The sequence below is a fragment of the Toxoplasma gondii genome, chromosome VIII, assembly GCF_000006565.2.
Source record: "Toxoplasma gondii ME49 chromosome VIII, whole genome shotgun sequence".
Taxonomy (NCBI): Eukaryota; Apicomplexa; class Conoidasida; order Eucoccidiorida; family Sarcocystidae; genus Toxoplasma; species Toxoplasma gondii.
The window spans coordinates 3,542,079-3,565,798 of NC_031476.1; the positions used below are offsets into that span (position 1 = coordinate 3,542,079).

Consider the following 23,720-nt stretch of genomic DNA (forward strand, 5'->3'; position numbering starts at 1 on the left):
TCAGTTCTAGCGGGAAAGCAATCCAGAGAGACAGCTAGTATCTGAGTGTACCGCGTTCCCTTGGAAAGGTCTTCTCTGAAGCAAGGCGCATTCGCAGGAAATGAAGCAGCAATCTTTATTGAAAGCCACGCTGTCGCATCAACAGACCAGTTGTTCTGCCGGACTCTGGGTCTGAGTGTGACCTTGGGGGAATCGAGTGACCCCTTTATCACAGTTCAACGCATGCATCGAGACGATCGTACCGATTCGAGAGGCACCACAGCATCTTGGAACTCGGGAGAGAAAACATTCCGAACTAAACAGACGAAATGTTTGGCAAACGCCAAAGGCGATTGTGCCAGTTTTTCTTGTGCGATACGGAGGCGCACTAGTCCGTTCATCTATGTTCAGTTTGTGCCTGAAGTTGAACGAATTTCGCTCCGGTGTGTGATGCATCGAGGAGACAAAAAGGTTTCTGTCGCGTGCGATTCTCTTCGTCTGTCAACATCTAAGCGCACACGCTGTTGTTCTTGTTTCTTTCCAGAAGAAACGGCGCTGATTCGTATTGTTGCTACGCCAAGTCCCGGACTCTTCTTGTCTGAGTAGAAACGCAATCCTAGAAGCACCTTCATTCCGCGTGGGGTTTCTCGGGCGTGCCTCCACATTTAGATGTCATTATCGTTTCCTTATACTACCTTTACTACAATATGATGTTTCGTCGTTCCTTACCCATTTTTAATGCGTCCGTCGAGGCCGGTTCGATTGTCTCCCAGGCCTCTTTTTTGTATTGCGAACCCGCTCGGCGGGCAGAGTGGCGCCTGGCTGTGTGCATGTCACACAAGCAGTCCGTGAAATGTCGTTTGATTTCCCTGGAGGGGGCAACATATTAGATTCGTTTCACGCTGGCAGTCCATCGTATGATCCAACTGAAACATTTTCGCACCAGTGGCGACTTAGAGGGAGTGCCAGTCCGTAGATATTTGTCTAACTGTGTACGGCGAGCCTCAACACCACCGTAGAAAGAACTTGTGCGGGTGTAACAACGTCGTCTCGAATTTCGGGAAACGCATCTACGACACAAGCATGGTCGCGTCTCCATATTCTCACCCGGTTCGTCGTAGACTTTCCACAGCTCTTTCCACTTTGCGGCAGACTTCCCGCCGCAGGTTTACCACCGTGTAGTCCGCATCCGTCGTGTTTTGCGGTCTCGCGAGCTGTCATTATGGTAGCGGTAGCCTGCACGAAACGCCCACACCCCGTTCGCGGCGTGACCTGCATTTCATGCTTTATCCGCAAACTTCTACCTTATGGCATCTCCGTCAGGCACCGCTGTTCAGCAGCGCCTCTCGCTTTATTCCACTTCATTTTTTTCTCTTCACTGTGTTGATGTCGATGGCGGCAACTCCAGGAGTCTGTGCCGCGGTTCCTGCCAACGCTCTCGTGGGCTGTGAGACATCGGCCCTCGCCTGGCCAAGTCCTCGTCTTGCGCTAAGTTCACCTTGTCGCCGCCCTAGGCTGTCTTTCTTCTTTTTCTTGCAAGCTCCTTGCACGCACTGTGGTTACACTTTTTGAATGCGTCGCTTTCGTCTGCGGGGTACTCGATGGAGAGTCCGAAGCGAGAGTCTTCGAGACCTCCGGGAAACCCGGGGGCCGTGCAGGTCCCTGTCAGCAGTTCGTCAGGCCCAGGGTACCCGACCTCTGCGTTTTCCGACGCGGTCACTCATCAAGGTGAGTTTGCAGGACCTCCTCCGTTCTTCCACAGTCCACCCACGAGAGCCGAGTCTCGCCGCGGAGCCGCACCCTCTCAGCCGGCCTTGTCGCCATCAGGTTTCGCGGGGCTTCATGCGCCGCCAGGCCCTCCGCCTTCGGCAGTCAGTTCTGCCTCACCGCAAGATGGCGCGAGCGGCTTTGCAGCGTCGCGGGTCGGCGACGGTGGCTCCTTTGTGAAGCGGTCCAAGTCCACATTCGTCCAGGGGGCGCCTCTCAGCGGCTCGGGGGGGCCTGGAGGCGAACTGGAACTCCTTGAGCAGCCCCCCAGGCCGCAGGCCCCGCCGCAGTCGCCGTTTGCGGTGGACATCGATTTATTTGAGATGCCGGACATAAAGAAGCGCGGCAGACGCCGACGCGTGCTGCAGCTGCTCTGGACGCACGGGCTGTTCTGTTTGGGACGGCTCTTGGTTTTCGCGTTTGCATTCTTCCTCATCTACTGCACGATAGCGGACTTGGGTCGGTACCGATGGCTGTCGCTGGTGGTGGCAATTCCGATCGAGCTCGTCATGCTGGTTCTGTGCCAACTTCTCCTTAAACTGCCCGCCTGGAAAAGGTACTTTGAGCGCATGATCACAGAGAAGCTGCTCCACTTTTCGCACCAGATCGAGCAGCAACAAATCGGACCCCAGCATATGCAGTCCTCACGGCTTCCCTCCGAGCCGACGCCGGGGGGAGGCGTCGATGGGGACGACGGCCCCGCGAAGGGGCAGCAGGCAGGCGAGGACGGAGACGAGACGGGGAAGAAGCCCACGGAGAACGGCCACTCGAGAGTCCACTTCCGCAGAGGCGTCTCGCACTGGGGCTCCAAGCTCGCAGTCAATGTGGAGGACGAACATGGGGAGCAAAGCAGCACGAGCGACGCAGATCTGGTCGAGAGATCTCGCTATTCCAGGTCCCGCGCCACTGGCTCCGACACTTCCAATCGCCTACACAGCGCGCCGGACGGGTCGCATGCTCCTGTGCTCGACCGCCTAGGTCGGGCCTCAACCGTTTCTGCGCCGGAACGAGACGGCCGAGGGGGCGCGACTGAGGGCAGCAAGCCGGACGGCTCCCCTAGTCGGTCGAGAAAGGGCAGCAAGGGTGGCGGGAAGTCTCCACACCACGAATCGGACGCGACCTCAGAGTCCTCGACCCCGTGGCGGCGCCTGTTCAGACGCACGAAAGTTGCCAGGCTAGAGCGTGGAAGGACGATGGACGCAGGCGCGCATCCAGGTAAAGCGCAAGGGACTGCGGGGCGGGTCGGCAGCCTCCCGGCTCTCGAGAGCGAAAAGGGGCGCTGTAACATGCAGCCTTGCAAGGGTCGTGCCGACCGCTTTCAGGCATCGTCCGTGGGGGACGTGCGAGCCGAGGCGGGCTTGGAAGGCGAAAACCTACGAGCGCCTGGCAAGGTACCCTGGAATGGAGAACAGCCGTTGTATGCAGGTGGCGCTTCAGAGCGACAAGGAGACGCAAGTCGAGATCTGCGCCACGAAGGTTCTTCTGGAGGGTCGGCACCCCGCGGGTGTTACGAGTTGCCGCACTCCGCAGCGGTGGATCCAAGCGTGGCGCCCGTGCCGCAGGTCGGTCGTCGCAGCGTGACGCCTATGGCGCGGCTGCCGGGACGCGCCTTCAGCCCTGGAACTCCTGTTGCGACGTACCGAGGACGTTCGGTTGGGCATCGGGACTCACCCTATCTCAGCCGATTTGCTAGTGACGACTTGAGCAACTTGTGGATTACGTATCGCAACAGGCCGCCGGCTACACGTGGTCCGAACCTCCGCACCCTTGCAGGCGCCCCGCCCGTCTCGGGCCGGTTGTACCTCAACTACTACAGTCAGGGAAGACCCGGCAGGTATCGCCAGGTTCGCGGAGCCTGGGGAACCGAGGGGCGTTTGCCGGGCAGCGGCCCCGACGCCAGTGGGCGGTACGGGACCGGGACACACCTCAAGGGCGTCACGAGCTGCGTGGACTTGCGGATGGCGACGGAGCCGATGGGAAAGGACCCGTTGCCCGAAATGGCGCGTTGGAGCACTGCCGATGGCCATGCGGAAGAGCGAACAGACAGCGAATGCCGACCCGCTCGTGTGGCAGATTTGTTTCGCCTTCGCAGCGTCTCAAGAGGTGTGGGTCAGTGGCCCCGGTCGGGGGGCGATGCGCTCCAGTGTCGGAGGAACTGGGGTCCCCTGCGGCTCCCTCAGCGCTTCGGGTCCGGCGTCAACGGCCGAGAAGACATGAACTATATCCTGGAAGACCCAGACGATGAAATGCACTCGGATGGGTCAGACCGAAACACCACTCGCCTCCGTCGGCGCTCGACGCTGCCCTGGCCCGGCGCACACCCGCTGCTCGATGACCAGGACCGGCATTCGCTTTTCGGAGTGCCTGTGGGGCGCGGCTACTCGCTAGGCGGGGCCGAGAGCCTGCTGCGCCACCGCCGCGCCGGCTCAGGCTCCCGTCGCCACCACGACTGGACTTCTCGCATTCGGCTCTTGATGCTAGACGAAGACGACAGCCTCGTGGACGAGCAGAGCTTGTACGAAGTGGACGAAATGGACGCGCCCGGGGCGGAAGACAACGAGGGGCGATACCTCAAGGGGAAGGCTGTGCCGCGGACGCGCCGCGAGGCGCTCGCGGCTTGGTGGCAGGACCAGAAGGACTGTTGTTTGCTTTGCTTTAGGTGCATGCTGGTGGTCTTCGACTCCCTGGCGGGGCCTGCAGTTGGCAGCTCGGCCTTCCTGCTGGCGGTGCTGCTGCGAACCATGGCGTGGTGCGCGGTATGGGTGTGGGCCTCAACGCTGATGACGCGGGAGCCGGAGAACAAGGATTTGTTTGCCTGGGAGTTCGACCGTCTCCCTCAGGCTTACTACTTAGTGGAAAGCACGTTCCTGTGGATGGTCACCTTCGACTACTGCGCCGGGCTGTTCAACGCGCCTCGAAAACTCCAGTTCGTCCTCAGTCCCTACTCGATCGTCGACCTTCTTACGATGCCCATGACTTCCTTCATCGTCAACTGCTTCGTAGACGACCAGCAGCTCGGCTTGGCGGCGCCGGACGGCCCCTGGGCTGCCGATGTCTCCGGGTACGCGGCCCCAGCGAAACGGCACTCGCAGCTCCATGCCGCAACCCACGATCAGTTTCCCTGGCTCCTGCTTTTTGGTTGGCTGCGGTTTCTTCGGCTCGTTAAGACCGAACACGTTTTGTCTCGGTGCTTCCCGCACCTGAGCGTGGTGAAACTTCGCATTCTGTCTATCGTCGTCTCCTGGCTCATGATCGTCCTGACCTTCGCAGGCGGCATGTTCGTCTTGGAGGCACCGGAGCCTCACATCAACTACACCAATGTCTACGACTTCTGCTTCTACGCCATCGTCACTGTCATGACGGTGGGATATGGGGACTTTGTGCCGCGGTCGGCAGCCGGGCGGGCGCTGGCCATCATCACCATCATCTCGACCTTCGCGTTTCTCCCTGGCGAGGTTCAGCGTCTCATGGAGGCGCTGCGGGAGCCGCGAACGATGGTCGGGTCGCCCCCGGCGCCTGGCGATGACTATCTCTGCATGGTGGGGCCGATCCAGCCCCGTCAGCTCGCAGTGATTTGTCGAGAGATTGCCCGAGCTTTCCCGGGCAGTGTGCAGGCGATTCTGGTGATCACACCTCTTCCTGTCTCCGCCTACGACGACATTTGCTTCTTCTCGCTCTCGGTCTGCATCCGCGGCGGCGTTCGCGGCGAGCCGCTGCCGTCGAATATTCGATCCTACTGCTCGAATGCCCGTGCTGTTTTCATCTTCAGCAACACGCGGGCGTACCAGCGTTCGCCTGGCGACCCCGGAGGACCTCCTGGACCGAGCTGGATCGAGGGCGTGGAAACTCGCGAGCAGGAGGAGGACCACATGACGCTGCTGCGGTTCATGGGCGTCAGGACCGTCTGCTTCCCCGTCAGACCCATCAACGTCCAGCTTATTCACGACCACCGGAAGGCCCTTGTAAAGGAAATGGGGGCCTACTCCACGCTTTGCATCAACGAAGTGAAGATGAAGTTGCTCGGGAAGAGCTGTGCGGACTGCCCGGGATTCGTCTCGATGATTGCGAACTGGTTCACGTTCTGGCGGGCCAGCGAGGAGACGACCGGCATCGCGTGGGCCGCTAGTCGTGCGAAGGCCGCCGCCGCCGCCAGCATGCGCCCAACGAGGAAGACAGACTTCCAGCACTACGCGGACGGCGCCGTCTACAACATCTACCGCATGGAGTTCCCCGAGTGCATGCTCGGAGTCCACTACAAACTCCTGACGCGCCTCCTGTACACCCACTACGAGGTCTTCCTCATTGGCATCATCGCCATCACGAAAGAAATCTGGATCAATCCGTTCCGGTACTTCGTCGGCGAGGAACTGGTGAATGGCTACACCACATGGCCCTTCGCCGGCATCGTCCTCGCCCCCTCCCTCGAGACAGTCGTAAAACTCAGCACTCTTCGGGAGCTCCCGGTCAAAGTCCCTCGGGCTCCCTGCTTCTCAGGTCCCGCTGGATCGCCCTCAGGCTACCACGGCGGGTCCGCATGCACAGCAAGATCCACACTGCTGGCGCGCGAAGGACAGGCGGCGAAACGCATGTGGACCGCTGCCCGCTCGCATGTCGCAGAAGGCGTCAAACAAGGGATTCGAGCAACAGAGAAAGCTCGGGCAACTCTCAGGGGAGGAGACCATCCAGACCCCTTCGCGACCAACTCGGCGAACGATGCTGATCCGCGAGGTGAGCTAAAGAGAAGAGGAAGAGAGATTGAAGACGGACAGACGACGCTGACCGGAGTCGTTTTCAGTTCGTGACCAGTTCTTCCTGCAATAGGTGATAGTTTCATCTACCTAACGCTTCTGTAGTGTCACCTGCATGCAACCTGTACAGGCATAGACAAATTACATTGTGGCAGTCTCACTCCTGATGTGAGGCTGTGCGCAAGGCGTAACTCTGTCTATCTTCCGTAACGATGGTGAATTCAGACTTGGTCCATTTGTTTTGATAGGATTCAGTCCAGGTGCTTTCAGGTTTGGTCCACGACACCGAGAAGGCCGTTTGACAACTATATTGTTGCATGAGCCATTCACCATGGTGATCCTGTGGAGTGATCATGTTGCCGTCGGATCTTGAAATCCACCACGTTCTGCTGTAGGCGTCATCGACATTTGCGAGTGTGTGCGATGCGTTTCGTATCTGTAGTATCCAACTGGAGTAGACGGCACCTCTACCCTTCTCCACCCATGCTCACAGAAGGACGTCCGTTGCAGAACTGAAGAAAGATGTATTCATCGTCTTTTGACAGTGTGTTGGTGTTCACAAAACGAACCGGTGACGGTACAGATATGAAGCTTGGAAGCCAATGAGACATTTCTATGTAGTACTGGAAGGGCAGAAAGGGTAGATGTGTCAAAAGGTGACAGAACAGAAGTGTGGTTCGTTGTCATTTTCCGGCTTGTTAATCTTTTAACGAGTTTCACTGGGTCACTTCTGTCTCGCGCATCCGAAACGCATCTGCTTTGTTTCTTGCCTTCTTGTTTCCAGGTGGCGACGCCCCTGTTAGTGGCGACGGCCTGGCACCTTCGCGAGCAGGCTCGGGGCAGCCAGGCGCTCATGGGGGATCGGTCGCGGGAGATTTCTACTCCTCACCAGCGGGGACATCGAGCCACTGTGGGTTCCCTGGACAAGCGTCCCCAGGGCCCTCGCCTTCATTCAGCTCTGCATCCTGCTTCGGATCTTCCTACGCCTTACCGGCTAGTGCGTGCGGCGCAGCTGGTGCCAGCGGCGCTGCCCCGAGTGCGCTAGGTGTGAACTCCACGAGTGCCACGGGATTTGCGGCGTCCCCGGGAGGATTCGGTGGCACCTCTCCGAGCCCTGGGCCTCTCTGTGCACACCATCGCCGGCAGTTGGCGGGGGGAAGCGCGTCGGCTTGCGAGAGCTTTGCGTCAGCCCCAGCTGCTCAGGCCTCACCGGTTGGGTTTCCGGCGTCGCCCTACAAGCCGGAGACTACTCACGGGTCCCCATCCCCTGGCTCTGGAGCCTCGGACTTTGGGGCCGCGGCGCGGGGCGACAGGCCGAAGGCTGGAGCCTGTGTGATGTGCCAGAATGAGGCGAAAGGTTTTTCCTTCGACTCCATGGCTTTGTCTCAGCAATCGTTGCCTGGCCACTCTTTCGCCTTCTCGTATGGCTGCGACCTACACGGGAGTCGACGCCCCGCGTTCGGCGGGATCATCCAGACGCAGTCAGTGGCGGAGGCGCGTCGGACGATCTTTGCGAAACCGGGGAACCCCGTGATTCTTGCATGCGGCTGGCCTCGAGGCTTGCGGATTTTCGTTCAAACCCTCCTCGCGAACGGCTCGTACAATGTCGTCATTCTCTCGCCCCACTGTCCAGCGACGGTGGGACCGACAGACTTTGCCGCCTACACGACCTCCTGCGCCTACGTTCGCGGCAGTGCGCTGAGCACCACAGACTTGCTGCGCGCCGGGGCCTTGCAGGCGAAGAACTGCGCCGTCTTCAGCACATTGCACGTGGCCTGGAAGGCAGACGTCAGTGCGGCCCGCCTCGACACCCAGGCGCTCCTGGTCCGGAAGACGATCCAGGCCCTCTTTCGCGCCTTTCCAGTGAAAAACCAAGACCAGGCCATGGCTGCTGCCGCAGCAGGGGCCGCCGAATCCGACGCCCACTTTCAAGAGAGCGGAGAACACCCTGATGACTTCGACAGGCAACCTCCACCAGGCCCTGCGGAGCACCCCGCGCCACGACTCCACGCAGGCGAAGCTCCATACCAAGGCCCCGGGGGTCCGAAGCTGGGCGGCCTGAGCGGCACCGCGCTGCCAGGCCCCGGCACCGAGCCGGGAGTGCCAGGGACGCCGCCAAGACGGATGACGGACGGGGACTGGGGGACAATGGCGGGCAAGTCGAAAGCCCTGGCGAGTCGACATTCCGGCGTCGAGTCGGAAGGTCTTCCGCGCTCTGCGGCGTCTCAGGGCAGCGTGGTGGGAGGCTGCAGTGCGGCTGCCAGTGGTGAGACTTTGCGAGAGCCGATTCCAGACAGTGTGCGAGACACTCGGGCCAACGACCTTCCGGCACACGTACTGCAGCCCGTCGCCCGCCACACCGCGCCTGCCGCTGCATGCTGGGAGGAGCAGGAGACGACGGACATTGTGCGGTATTGCCCCCGACAGGGGACTGAAGGAAGCGCCAGCGAGCTGGAGGAAGGCGGGGCCGGAGGGGCCTCCTGGACTTCAGGGCTTCAAGCGGCGAAACACAGGGAGGTGCGAATTAAGGTGAGCGCTTCGGAGCGTGCGCATGGGGATGGGCCTCCTCGCCAGGGTGGGGAACCCACACAGGTAATCGGGGGGCCGGCTCAGGTTCATGGGAGTAGGTTACAGTCAGAGGAAGTTTGCCTGGTTTCTCCCAGGTCCGAATTTCTCAGCTCCCTCTCCTTTCCACCGCGTTGCTTTAGCCCCGTGTACTCCCCTGCGGAGTCGGATAGTGTCGAGGAATCGCCGGAATCGTGGGCGCGATGTGGGCCCGTACCGGAACCAGCGCATCGTCTGCCGCGACGCACGACTCGCCTCCATTCTGTCGAGCTCATGGAGAGGCGATCCAGCGAAGGTTCTCCCCACTCGCGGACGCGGCCTTCGCCGTATTCGCTGCATTCTCCGTCTCGGGTCCGGGATCTCTTGCGGGATAGCCGAACGCCCCTGGTGAGTCCACGGTCTCGTTCGGTCTCACGCGATGACGCTGGCAACTCGAGCCGCTTCGCCACAGCTCCCTGGCACCTCGCACCGCCCCCTGCACTTGCGGTCCCGCCTGGGGACGAGGGAAATTTGCCCCTCAGTCCCCAAGCCACGTCGAACGTCTCAGGGGTGTCTGTGCCGCCTTCCGCGTCTGGTCGTGAGGATTCTCCGGTGGCTGCCAAGCCGGGCTCCAAAGAGTCACTCAGTCCGGGGGCGAACGAGCGAAACGAGGAGCAGTGGAAGCATCAGTCCGCACTGCAGCACGAACTCGAGCAACTTCTGGAGGATCAAAGCTTCCAATCGCAGCTTCGCCAGCAGCCTAACCCTCCGCAGTCGAATGTGAATCTACGTCCTGCCGGGGCCTACCCTTACGGCCCCCATGCGGCCACCTCAGCTCGTGCCCCGCCGACAGGCCCGCTCGACCCCGCACTCGCCTCCAGCGTGAGCCTCCGCCTCCCTGTGTGCGCCCCTGGTCCAGCGAGTGGGACGCCGCCTGGGGCAGGTGGCTCCGTGCCCGCGGGCCAGGCGCCAGGCGCGGGAGGCCTTGCCCAGCCGCAGACCGGGGACGCGGATGCGACATTCTTTCCCCTCGCTTCGTTTCCCTCGCCGGCGAATCCTGTGGCGCCTTTCCCCGTGGTTCCCAGCGCGTCGTCCACCTTCGAAACTTCCGGAGGCGGTGGCTCACGCCCTGGAAGCAGCGCAGACCCCTCTGGCGAGAAGAATGACGGTCGGGGGTGGTGCGTTGTTCCTTCGGAGTACGTGCGAGGCGGCCCACAGGCGCCTGCCATGATGGCGACAGGCAAGGGGTCCACAGGGTCCGTTGGCATGGCTCCAAATGCAGTCGAGACACAGGCGCACAATGGGGACCTTGAGGACCGAACCAAAGGTGGAGGGCCAACGCGCTGCTGGATGCCTCAGAGAGAGCGAGAGGGCGAGAAGGGACACGCAGGAGTGGGAAGCCATCCTTATCAGTACCCACCTCCGCATTCGCCTTCTGGGATTTCAGATGCTGGGGATTTGGTCCAGCAAAGAAGCGGAGCAGACGGTGCCTTTCTTCACGGGGACGGGGGCGGGGGCGCAAGTGGCGGCGGCACAGCAGACGCTGGAGAAGGCGGGTGGAGTGCCCGAGATGCCGGCGAAATGAAGACATTTTTGGACGAAAAGGCCAGGAAGGAACCGGGGATCTTCCTGGATCTGAAAGAAGTATGTTGACCGTGTCTGCGTCAAATGCCGAGCCCTATTTCCGGCGTGGTTGTGTGGTTGGGTTTTCTGCCAGATGTTCAGAGCTCATGCTCCAGTCGTTTTTGCCCTTCCTGTCTTCCGACTACATGACCTTCGTACATATGCCATCGTAACGTGACCTGGTGTGGTAGTCGTTTCAGCTGTCCCAGGTGCCTGTTGAACATTTTTCTGCCTCACCGCTTCCTAGACTCTATCCACCTGTTGGTGACTTTGCTGTGTCATGCATGTCCTCGGGTGTCAACCGTATACTTCTCCCCCACATGTCGGTTCCGCCTTTTTCTTTCACATCTCCGTTCTCTCGCCGCTGCCAGCAACGTCGGTGATCCCTTCGCCTGCCATTGAGTGCTTGGAGGAAACAGATTCGACTCTCCCCATGTCTCGTGACTGCTGTATGCACGTTTGCTTCACGGCTCGTCTCTTTGTCCTCATGCCCTCCTTCTTTCTTCGTTTCTGCTCTGGTGAAGGGTGCCGCTTTCTCTCGGACTGGGCCTTAGATCAGCAGACAGCATCTTGTCTCGCTTCCTCCCTTTCCTCTTTTCTGCTTCAAGGGATCCTTCCTGGAGTACTGCGACAACTCGATGGTGATGAATGAGGCGTTCGTGTACGAGCGTATAGACTCGTATCGCCGGCTCTGGGTGCATGACAAGAAGGAGATGACCGCCGCGTACCTCGGCAGTCTCCTCTTCGCCTCAGGTCATGCATGCGTGGAAGACATGTTCTACGGCTTGATGGCACACACGCTGCCCGTCTCCAAATACGCCGTTGACGCCTCCGTCATCGACTATCTGGTCGAGGTGCGGTTCGGAAGTGCCGATCCAAACGATGCGAAAACCAAGATTCTTAAGCAGAAAACCGGACGATATGACCTCATGCATGTCTATAGGTGAATGAATGTATATATATGTATATATATATATATATATATATACGTCGATACGTAAGGTGTAGGCGCACGTGGCGTCTGTGTAACCGTCGTGTTTCTTTCCTGTTTTGTTGGATGCTCAATAGGATCGCAAGGGATTCGTAAGTGAGCAGAAGCGTTTACAGCGGGCACTCACGAGATATGCTGGTGGACCGAATTCTCTTTCTTCTCCTTCCACCTCTCCTACGCCTTCGCCTCTGGGCCTCGAGGCCGTCCCCCCCATGTTCGTCGGCGTCCCATTCAAGCGGCTTTTTGAGGTACATCATCTCAGAAATCTACGTATATATACATATATGTATTTGCATGTATATATATATATATATATATATATATATATATATACTTGCAGGGGGATGCCTATATATGCGGACTTTCATACGAGGGACACCGGGGACACAGACGATTCGATGTGTGTGGGGCTACCGTCCTGTCATGTGCACATGAAGCGAACGCGAGACGACGCTACCAGCTAGCGGCTCAATGCTTCAGGGAGCAATCTCAGCTTACTCACAGACGGGAAGACGGGGAAACCTTGAAACGGCGATGGTGTGCAGACACATTCTCCTGGGTTTCCGTTTTTGTTTAAACAGAACCTGTAGTTTTGTGACGCAACGTGATACTCGAGTTCGGCTTCTGCCCACAACCGGTTGTTCACATGTTCGTTTATTTATCTATCTAACTATCTATCTATCTATATCCGTCTATATAATATATTTATATATATATATATATATATATATATATATATATGAACGAGCATACATCAGTACCTATCTGTCCACATCTCTCTGCGTTTATATCCATCTATCTATCATTCCGTGTATTTCTTTATGGATGTGGATTATTTACGTATCGGTTGCACGCCTATGTGTGTAAGAGAAAAAAAGTCGGTTCCATGTTTTCTTCTGCGGTTTGTGGCATTCTTCTGCTTTTGTATCTGTCGCCGTTTCTAGAGAGATCCACAGCACAAATGAAACTCCGGAGAGTGACTTTTTTTTGGTTCCGTTTTGTACAATGTCGTTTCTCCAGTGTGGTGATGGGCCGCGGTGTGTCTACGGGTCGGACGTCTCGCGCAGAAGCCACGCTGCATTTTCCCTGTCTCTGTGTCTCTGTCAGCATTTGATAAAACTCGAAAAGAAGATTGCAATTGGCATCTACCGCCAGTACCGCGTGACGACAGACTACGCAGGTCACCGAAGGCCGAAGAAGCTCGTTCTCTGTTGTCCTTCTCCACATCTTCGTCTCACAGCTTTCGACAAAGTAGGCAGCGAATCATCCAAAGGCATTTTCTCCACTTCTGTGGGATTTTTAAAAATTCAGCCATACCTTACTACTGCGTCCCTAATGTTCGTGTCTCATCAAACCTGCTTGGAGCAGATAATCGTGCATGCACTGCAAATGACGGAAGCTACGGACACCCGTCGAAGGCGTACAAGAGAAAACAAGCATGCGTCAGTAGAATTGCACGTTGTCTTCGACACCCCATTGTCAAACGAATATACAGACATATATATACATATAAGAAGTAATCAGGGCAGAAATACGTGAGAACGCGTCCAACGTAGGTTGCCTGATAAACTGGAGTTGAAATGACGTTTGGAGGAGGAAGGTCGTGATGCCGAAATTATGACGTGGAGAGGAAAGTCATGTTCCTGTCTTTTTTCTACATGTACTTGCGCCGAAAGCGACGGGCAGTGGCTGCCTGAAGCAGAGGCAAAAACGAGAGGAGTCCTCGCATCCGCGACGCATCGTTTTTTTTCATTAAGTCCGTTTGAAACTATTTATAATGCAGTGCACACTCTCGAGAGTACGGCTTTGTGAAACACAGCATTGTCCGAACCGGTGAGCGAAGAGGCGAGAAAGGGAATAGCGGCAGAACTCGTGAGCTGTTTCTGGTGTTTGTTTCCTGTCGCTCTGGGTTCCTTAGGTTTACGTCCTGCGGCCGTCCAGCACTGACGCGCTCCGACAGCCGCGCGCGTTTCTGTGAAAAGCGAACGTTTCAGGGAATTCTTCTACACAAGAGCGAAACGAAGGAGAATGAGGACTGTCGAGAACTCTGGATGGTGGAACAGGGTAGTGAGGCGAGACGGCGCGAAGAGGGGGGACGAAGGGAGAGCCGCGACGGACGCAGGCTGACAGGAGTGCGGAGAGGGTCCGCCTCGCGGGGAGTTTTTCCGAGGGAGTAGCCGAGTTTTTCTCCGTCGAATCTCACGACGGCCACTCTGTCTCTGTCACCTCTGTTTCGCCGCACAACTCCGTTTACAGAACTTCCTTTTATGCTTGAACCGCGGCCTGAAGCTGTCACGCAGGCAGTTTGGGGCACCTCACACTTTCGGAGTTACTCCTCTCTACACTCACACTTACGTGCTCTGAGAGTTACTGCGAACAACAGGAAATCTTCCAGTACATACGCCGCCTGCACTGAAGCATCAAATGGCCTATGCACAGATCAGGATCCATACTTCTGACGTCTGTGTATACGCAGGGTAGTGGGAGCATATAACTACATACAACGAGGGAACATATTTATGTATATATACATATAAAATGCATACGCATAGATAAACAGATGGTACAAATATGCACAGTACGTAGTGTGTAAACATATATGCATATAGAGGTATGTATATGCTGCAGAGACAGAGTACATGGGAGAGACAGACTTTGGCCGAGACCCGCGCATGGCGTCACTTGAAAGCGACAACATCGTTTCGGATTTGTCGGAGGGCTGACTGTCTGGCATTTCTCCCTTTCCACTCAGTAGAGTCTGTTTCAGGAGTGCTCTCTTCGGGAGAAATGCGTCAAAGTCGATTTGCCTCCGAACGTCTCTTTGCCTCACCCTCCACGTCAGATTCTTCGTATCTCCTGACTGTGCTTCGCAGCCGCAGTTCATCGTCGGCTTCGCACGACGTCCCCTACAATTTAAATAAATGTGAAATCAAAGCACTTGTCTGGGAAGCGAGGACGTCGCTACCGAAGGTGTGTGTTAACAAAGAAACGTTTGTTCTTTGCGCGTCCCGAGGACGAGTTTTTTACTTGGCAAGCCAGCAGCATGGCAAGGGCCTCGGCCGTAGCTTCCTGGAGAGACTGTGCAACAGCGGCCCTCGGTGAATATGCAGGTCTATCTAGATGTTGAAAACGATGAACATGAACTCGTCCTACTCAATTCTTCTCGCAGAACTTGAGAACATAGACACTATGCCCACTCGCAGTTAGTTCATGCAAACAGTGGGCATGTGCTTGTCTACATCCCGCCGCTTCTTACATTCCTGTTACTCCTTTTGGATTCACATGAAAGACATGTTTCAAAGTTTTTCACTTCAACAGACACACTTGTCCATATGGTACGTTTTACCCTAAACAGAGATCAACGTTAAGAAATGTGAGGAAGGAAAAAGTTTTTCCGGTGCTGCTGCACTTTCCGCGAAGCATACGTTTGGTATATATATATATAATATTAAATTGTATACATATATATACACTTCCTCGAAATGCCGGGAAAAGAACTGGAGTCATCGTCCGTATTCCAGGTACCACAACGTGGTTGATGTGTGCTGTGCCACTGCGAGCGGATGAAGCAACGGGAACATCTACTCCGAACCATCAAGTCAAGGTGGGCATCTTTCTTTTCACAACTTTAGACTCCCCACAGTCTTTCTCTCCATTGATTCGCAGAAAACCAGGTCTCTGAGACCACGCTTCCAGTGGCTTCTCGGAAATGTTTTGGAGGCGCCTTCTATTTGGAGACGTCTGCCCAAATTGTTTCTCGCAACATGAAAGCGAACATTAGGCGCAGCCTAGCTCACACACATTTTATCTTTTATCTTGTCCCCTCAATGCAATGGCGATGCGACCGTCAAGACAGAAGAAGTCGAGGGCGCAACAGAGACGCCCGGGAAACGCGGATAGGAGAAGCGTCTGAAGTGAGAGCTGCTGGCGCGCGCTGACAACCACGTAACCTTGAAAAGCAAGAAGAGTCAAATGTGGAGAAGAAGCTCCCATGTGAAGAAACCAGTAGTCTCGCCCCTCCGTACCGCAGGGAGAGAGAAGCGGCAGTCACGGTCAGAAGCACGATACGACGGTTCCTCTCTTTCCTTCCAACTCATCTCTCTTTTCAATATCTAACATTTCTCCACTTGCGTCTTCTGCAGTTCCATCCTGAATCTTCTTTTCCTCATCGACTGAAGCTTCATGTCTCCAGGACGATGAGCCTGCGCAAGCCGTCGGGAGACCCTCGGAAGCGAAGCCTCACACAGGACGCACTCTTCGCCGTCGGCTCCGCGTGTGTCTCTCATTAAACGGCTCGAAGAGTCGCAGGTGCCAAGGGAACTCTCTCATCAAAAAAAGGCGTCAAACATGAGAGGTCCTACTCCCCGACGCGCTCCTGCCTGGCCTCCTTCTCGCTTCTGATGTGGGTAAAGCTGAGTCCTCACCTTTCCGGTGTCCCGACGCCGTGGTCACCTAGGAGGCGCCTGGTTCGGCACCGCGTTTGAGTCGAGCTCCTGATTTGCTTTTTCAGAAGTCACTTCCGGCCTCACCGCCTCAGTTATTCAAAACCTTGCAGGACGGCCTCGCAGACAGAGACGTCGTCCGAGCGCACCACGAGCTTCAACAAGCAGCCGTGGTCCGGGGACATGAAGACGACGGCCGTGGCGAGGACCGACGCCTCGCCGAGAAAGGTTCCGGAGCAGAGGAGCGTCTGCGTTGTTTTCTGAGGATCTACGTAGTCACTGCGGTCGCAGGGAGCAAGGTTCAGCATGGTCAACAGGCCGCTCACTGCCGCCTCGAGGCTCCTGAAATTCAGGCAAAACTTCCCGACAGCTTCCGCGCCTTGAGGGCTGCTCAGCGAGTTCCACATCACCTTGAACTCCCCCTGACGCAGAGCCTTCGGAGCTGAAGAAAAGAGACACGTGAGGGACAACAGACTTCGACATTTGTGGGGAGTCGCAGGATGGACAGAAGACCACAGAGAAGAAAAAAGACTGGGATAGACGGGGACCGTCGCGGTGGAGCTTGAGTCAGGAAACGGAGGGTGTTCAAACTCGCCATTGCTCGCCGAGGCTCGAGAAGCGAAAAAACAGTGAACACAAGAAAAAAGCGGCGGTGCCGCGTGAGGCGACAAGGAGGGACACAGGAGAGACAGACGACTGCGAAGGATTCAACATGGAAAAGCTGAGCAAGAAGCGAAACGATGGAACTGAGCGGAAGAGACAAGAGAGCGACGGCGAGAGAACTGGTCAAGACTCCAGCTTCGAGAGAGGGACACAACTGAGTTCTTTGTGACTTCTGTACGCCATCGCCTTAGAGGACTGCGTACGACAGCTGAAACTGCTGTATTTCAAGATCGTACGGCGTTCAGGGTCTCCCGTATCGGTTACGTTTCAGACAGGCTCATGAAGAAAGAGGAACGCAAAAATCAGAAGGCGAAAAAGGAGCGAAGACCTCAAAGACACACCTCACGCAGGAAACAAGCCACACGATTCCGATGACGGTTCTTGCCCTTTTGCGCCGTCTCTCTCGTTTCTTGCAGTGTGTTCCGATTCAGCATTCACGAGTTCCGTGGAGATCCACTACTTCCTTCTGCCTCGACACCCGTCTCCATTCCCACTGTCCACTGTCGTCTTCGCTTCTGTCCTCAGAGCATCTCTCTCCGTCTACTTCGATCTGCGTCTCTCTCCCCGTCTCTGTTTGTTTCTGTCTCTCTCTACTCTCTCTACGTTTTTTCCTCGCTCTCTATCTTCCTCTCAAACCTCTATCGGTTTTGTTCTCTCAGGTTCTCTCTGCTCTCTCTCTGCTTGCGTCTCCGTCTCTCCGTCTCTCCTCTCCTCTCTTCTCCTCTCCTCTGGCCGACTTATTTTCGGCTTACCGATGTAGTTTCCAATGGTGACCACGACAGGTTCGACCGGGTATTCGTCTTCGTAACCGATGTCGTCTCCTGCTTCTTTGAGGATGTAGCTCAAGACCGCAGCCAAGGCTCCTGTCTCTGCGTTTTGAGCGCGTTGGCCTCCCTCGCCAGCACCCAGGCGCTTGAGAAGGACGAAGCACGGGAGCGTTTGCTCCAGTCCCAGCGCGGGGATCGGCACTCCGCCGACGACGGCCCAGGGGGCGCCCTGTTGTGGGGCAACTCGCATCAGTACATTCTCGAGGACTTGTCCTTCGAGAGTGTTTCGAACGCGGAACTCGAGCACAAGAAACTCTGCAAACATATGCTTCACGACTTCCACGGCGTACTCTGCCTCCTTCTCCGTCAGCATCGTCCCCTTCGTCGTCATCAGCAGGGAGCCGAGAGTCTCAGGCGCTACGAGGCCCGCAAGCACCCGGTGCAGCTCCGCCTCCACGGCGCCTCGACTCATCGCGGTCGGCGCTGCGCCTGCGCCGGAAACGCCGCCGTCGACGCCTTGGCCTTCTCGCACAGCTACGGCGTTCGAGCTTGCAGTCGATCCCAAAGGCGCTCGCATTTGTGCGCCAGGGGCATCGACTCTCGCCTCGTCCCCGCCGTGGTCGTACGCCTGGAGACTCGTTCCGGATCTCGTGTGAGCCAGTTGGCCCGCGCCCGCGGCGCCACTGGCCTTCATCGCGGCGAGGGCCTCGCGCCGGCGAGCCTGCTCCTCTTGCCAGGCGGCTTCGGAGGGTAGGCCAGTAAAGTCAAAGGCAGGCATGTCTTCGGCGCCCACCGCCGTCTGCGTCTCGACAAAGTTTTCCAGAGATGCACACAGCAGCTCCAAGGCGAAAGGGGGCTCTGTGCTGAGAAGCTCTTCGACGGAAGGGACGTCGTCGGAGAGAGCCGTCGTCGGGGTACCTACGGGGAGGGACTCCGGCTTCGAGGTCCCTGGAAAATCTGCTTGTGCGTCGGGAGCCTCCGGAGACTGCCTCATCGCCTTCTGCAGTGCAGCGTAGTACAGCTGCGTGCGGTCTCGTACCTCGTCGTCGTTGTCGGAGAGACAACCTTCGAGAAGGACGAGAATGTCCGGCCGCAGTTCGGGACAGTTGAAGGCGATCTTCGTGAGGGCGTCGACGCCCGCGGCGCGGACGACCGCGTTCTCGAGGATCAGACGGTTATAGATGAAGCGAATGAACTTCGAGGCGGTCGCGGTCGTCGAAGCCTGTTCGCCGAGGAAGGCGAGAATCTTTGTGCAGAGGCCGGCGTATTCGCAGTCCTCGATGAATTCGCAGAGCTGCAGCAGGCCGAGTTCCTGCGCCTGGGGAATCTTCTCGACGACCGTCATCAAGGCTTCGACGGTGCATGTCTTGAGCTCAACACCGCCTTCCTCGCGGAGATTCGAGGCCAGAAAATTGGTCAGCGTCACGTACTTGTTTGGGTACGCGAGACACAGTTGAAGCACGGCCTTCACGACGTCGATTTTGAATGTATCTGAAACCTCACTCGTGAACGAAGAGATCTGCTTCGTCAGTCGCTCGACTCCGCTCTCGTGGCCAGTCTTGAGCAGCGTCGTGAGCGCCGCCGTCGCGATGCTTCGATTCGGATCTGACAGCAGCGGCTCGAGCTCTGCATTGCATCTCGCGAGAACGGAGGCCAGTCGCGGCTTCTGCGCCTGCTTGTTGATCACGTGTACAGCGGCGAACCGCACCACCGGTTTCGGCGAGGTGAGGAGAATCTGCAGAACCGTCAAAGCTCCGGATAGGTCGTAGCTCTGAAACACAGTTCCCGCGTCGCCTCTGTCTGCAGCGGCTCCCGCGAGTTCACACAACGCGCGGGCAGCCTCGAACATGGCCATCTCGTGTTTGTGGCGCAAGCAGCTCTCGAGGTAATCCAACAGCAGTCGCTGGTGTGAAGGGTCGGAGGCTCCGCCAGCTCCGAGACTCGGCGGCGCCGCGTAGGCGTACGCAGGAGAACTTGCGTCCCCGGCCGAGAGGTCCTGCAGCAGCAAGTCCTTCACATAGCGAATGAGGAGACACTCCGCGAGTGGGTTCCGCTGAAACCTCTGCAGGAGCTCGCAGAGGCTCTTGTGGAGCGCGAGGCGATCGGACGACTTGATAGCGTGAAGCAGGACGAGTGCATGCGCTTGGACAACTGGAGCGTTCTCGTGCTGGAATATGCAGCTGTGCGCCTCGCTGACCCAGCGCCGGACAACTTCCGGGGCTGTGTGGAACAGATTGATCCCCGCCACGAGGCCTGAGGAGGCTACGAACGGATTCTTGTCCACGATCGCCGTCTTCAAGTACCGCTCGATCTGCGAAACCATAGCGGCGTCGACGATCCGAGAGAGCACACGGACTGCGTTTCCGCGGTGTCGATCGCTGTTGCTGGTCATGTCCTTCGTCAGCGAACTGGTCACGATGAACCCCTCAGCTGTCTGTACACTTAACTCCTTGAGGAGCATGTAGATCAGGCGCCGGAGGCGTTCGTCGCTCGACTGGAAGAGACGCGTGACGCCGAAGAAAACGGTGCTGGTCTCTGCACTCGTGAGCGGGTCCGCATTGCTCGACAGAAGGTAGAGAATCTTTGTGATGATCTGGCTGCACTTCTTCGGATTTAATGGCGACTCGGAGAACGCCCGCGCCTCCTGGAGGACTTTCGCCTTGTCGCAGTCGTACGGTGTGAACTGTGGTTTCTCAGAAGAAGACCCGCTGAACTTGGACAAGTCCACGTTCAGGTTCTGAAGCTTCGATCGCAGAGACGAAGCTGACAACATCTTGGCGGCAGTGGGGGGTAGAAGAAGAAAAGGACAACAAAGACAACAGCTTTCTAGAAGAAAGCGAGCGAAACACTCGCATCCGAAAGAGGAGGGAAACAAGGACAAGAAGGAAACGGATTCTCGAGCAAGGGCCAGCCGGAAGCGACGAGGTGGCTGAGCGAGAAAAGGCAAAATGAGGTGCGACGCTCTGGCAGATATCGCTCGGGAAACGAAGGAAACAGCAACTCGATACGACAGGAAAGGACAGAAGAAGGACTTGTAAGAAGTGCAGGCACAAAGAGTCTGCGGGCGAAAAAAAAACGGCCGCCTAAAATCCTCCCCAAGAAGGGTGAGCAGGGAAAACGAAACCAGAAACACGGCAGCTTCGACGATGGTGGAACCAGCGTCGGAAAGCAAACGCCGAGAAGAAAAATGTCTCCTACTTGCGGGGGAGTGAAACGAAAAAAGGATCCCTCAGAAAACAGTGAAGACTGATAGATTCGTTCCACGGTGTGTGTCCATGAAAATAACGAGACTGAAGAAGGTCACGCAAGAAAGGCGCGGAAGAAAAGCTCGGAGCCGCAAGAAGACAGGGATCAGGACAGAGAAGCAGGAAAGACAGAGAAAGGAGAGACAGTGCGCGGCTACGAAAAAGCGGACCGATAAGAAAGTAATCCAGAGAGGCGAGAGGCACCCGCCCAGAGTGACAGGGAAACTGGAGGTGAAACCGGAAAACAGGGAAGGGCAGTTTCTGACTCGCACACACGCGAAAGAGATGAGAAAAAAAAGAGGAAGTGTAAGGAAAGAAGAAGGCGGGAAGCTCGAGAGGCTTTTTGAAAAAAGACGAAGGCAACAGGGCAGGGATATTGTTGGACACCGAGACAAAGGAAGCTACCGGTGTGACCTGGGGTGGAAGTCGACAAATCAACCGTCTGCCTTTGCTGTCTCCCTCAAAAGCATGTTCAGCAGAAGATGAGAATGTGTCTTCCCAAGAAAAACGCGAGAAACGTCACTTTTTGACGACGGACGCCTCCTCCGTCCAACTTCGAAGATTGCATGCAAAAATACGGCGGCTTGCTGGGGCGCACATCCGCCGAAAGCATGCCCGCGTGAAAAAGACTCGGACGTACAGAAAGTGACTAACCGCGTTTGTCATACGGTTCTTTTCAAATGTTCTTCGCGGAAGCAAGTATCAACAAGTATATCGGCCGCACCTTGCAAGCACTTGCATTCCAAACTCGGTCCTCTTTCATTGTTGCGCTTTTCCGGTTCCTCACAAGAAAGCCGTAGCTGTCTGGGTAGGTCACTTGCGCGAAACATGCCGATATAGAGAGCGGAGGAACGGTCGATCTAGGAAGAAAACAGAGTTCCTTTTCTGCTTTCTTTCGCTTTTGCAATTGTCACTGTGTGCCACGTGGACGCGTGACTCTGGCTTGGGTGTAGTCTGCGTTACCATTTCTCAACGGCTATCGGGTCCGGGTATTTTTCTTAGCGTGGAAAACGCGTGTAGAGGGGCAGGTACACAAGCCAAGGGAAAAACACATTCTACAGCCTCCACGGATAATACTCGAGTCTTCTGCAGTTCAGGGGCAGTCCTGTCTTTGCCTCCTGTTCTGGGGATAATGAGTTCTAGGATGCACAAACGTATTACGAGGTGCACATGCAGATGTTCCCCTTCGCGTATGCTTGCCTAGGTGCGTGTTCGCATATATATATATATATATATACAGATGTTTCTTAAGACATGTAGATGCAAAATAATCAGAAGAAATGCTTTTTTAGTACAACGACACGTTCGACGAGCTTTTCCTCTGAGTACCGCCGAACGGGTAGTAGACATTCCCTACACGCATCCGTGAGTCTGTTTTACCAGACCACCTGCAGCGCGTACGTTACTTTATTTCGCCGCATGTTTAGCGTCATTTGCTCTCTAAATTGACCACTGCAACGTCCCGAAAAAACTCTCCCTACAGAAGAGCAACAAAGTTGAAAAACGCAGTGTGGATTGATGCATGATCTCGTAAATGTGCCTTATTGTTGTTGTCGACGAGGTGATAATCTGTGTCGCGTGGCAATGTAAAACCCAGAACCGGAAACGTGGTAACAGTGGAGACAACTCGATTCCCTGTTTTCACATGATTTGTTTGCGCGTGGAACGTCGTGCTTCACCTCTCGGTCGGAGTGGACCAGCCCACACAGGGAACTTTGCTGGTGGGCCATCCGTTGAGACACCTCAACGCGGTGTTCACTGTTTTCCGTACGCTTTCGAAGTAAATAATCCACCTACAGATATGCATATGACATAGCAAAAAACGACACACTGTTTGTTCCTTTACTCAGAGCAAGTATCACAGACTTCGCACGCCTTCACAAAGCAACATGGTTTTTGCCGCCTCACAGGTTTCCCCCGGCGCCACAAAAGTGCCAGTAACCATTCAAATGTGCCAAGACACACGTTTCTGTAGTGCATTTTCGCGTGACGTCGTTGCTGCAGAGCTTTTGAGGGGTGGTATCGAAGGTGCGCATCGTGGGCCTTGCTTTCGGTGATTGGAAATACATCCCAAGCGGCTGGCTGCCTATGTACTTTAGAGCGAAGTGCTAAACACTGTCTCCACCAGGCTAACAAACGGGTCCTCAGTTCTAGTTCCCTTTCATGTCGCGCGTTTCATGAGAGACACTGAAAAACGCGTAGCAGCGTCGAGCTCTCTCGTCCTGGTGCGAGCGTTATGTTTGCCTAGTCAGTTGCGGCGTAGAATGCGTCTGGCATTAAGAACAGGAAAGTGACATGCGGAGTTCTTAACGAAACTGAGAACGCTGGAAATACAGAGAAAGAGCGAACCGCGAACTCTCTGGAACGAAACTAGGTCGTAGGTCCATTCCCCACTGCCCCCCCCCTAAAATCCTCTATATAGGGCAAGCCGGAAGAAACCACGAAAATCAGACACAAACCTCTCGCGGCGTATGTGTCTGCCGCTGTGTGCTTTCTTGCTCCTTTGTCGCCGTGACACAAGAACAGACGGCCGCACTGGAGGCACTGGATTGGCACCCTCACTGCGTTGCCCGACGCGTTTTTCTCAGGCCAAAAAATCGAAGCAAAAAGGAAAGAGAAGGCAGGAACACCGTGATACGAAGTTGCGCCGCTGTTCCTCCTTCACCCAAGAAACGTGCTCACCGACACCCGCTTTGAAAAAGAACGAGATACGACATGTCTATCCCCCTTCCCCTCAGTTCCGACAGTTCCTGTCACGATTCGCTTCCACCTGAAAGAACGTTCTGGCGTCGAAACCAGGTCAAACGCCCCCCAACCTGAACTGAGGGAGCCGTGCACTGTCCTTCCACCGATGTCGGCTTGAGAACTTCGTCTACGTCGCCTTGCGGGTCTTCGTTGATGCATACGAAACGCTCCAACTTCCCGCTCTGTTACCGCTCTCCTTTTTGCCC

At 56.3% G+C, this 23,720-nt stretch overlaps 2 protein-coding genes across 2 annotated transcripts; one reads left to right on the forward strand and one right to left on the reverse strand.

Annotated features, from left to right (window-relative positions):
- Positions 1–1,580: 1,580 nt before the first annotated feature.
- Positions 1,581–13,630, forward strand: TGME49_273380 (ion channel protein; the record flags this gene model as incomplete). Its single annotated transcript, XM_002365899.1, has 6 exons — positions 1,581–6,474; positions 7,279–10,682; positions 11,270–11,515; positions 11,730–11,900; positions 12,760–12,903; positions 13,571–13,630. The coding sequence occupies 6 exons, from the start codon at positions 1,581–1,583 to the stop codon at positions 13,628–13,630; spliced, it is 8,919 nt and encodes a 2,972-aa protein (XP_002365940.1).
- A 2,559-nt stretch (positions 13,631–16,189) lies between these two features.
- On the reverse strand, positions 16,190–20,297 carry TGME49_273370 (coatomer gamma 2-subunit protein, putative; the record flags this gene model as incomplete). Its single annotated transcript, XM_002365898.1, has 2 exons — positions 16,190–16,536; positions 17,510–20,297. The coding sequence occupies 2 exons, from the start codon at positions 20,295–20,297 to the stop codon at positions 16,190–16,192; spliced, it is 3,135 nt and encodes a 1,044-aa protein (XP_002365939.1).
- Between the last annotated feature and the right edge of the window lie 3,423 nt (positions 20,298–23,720).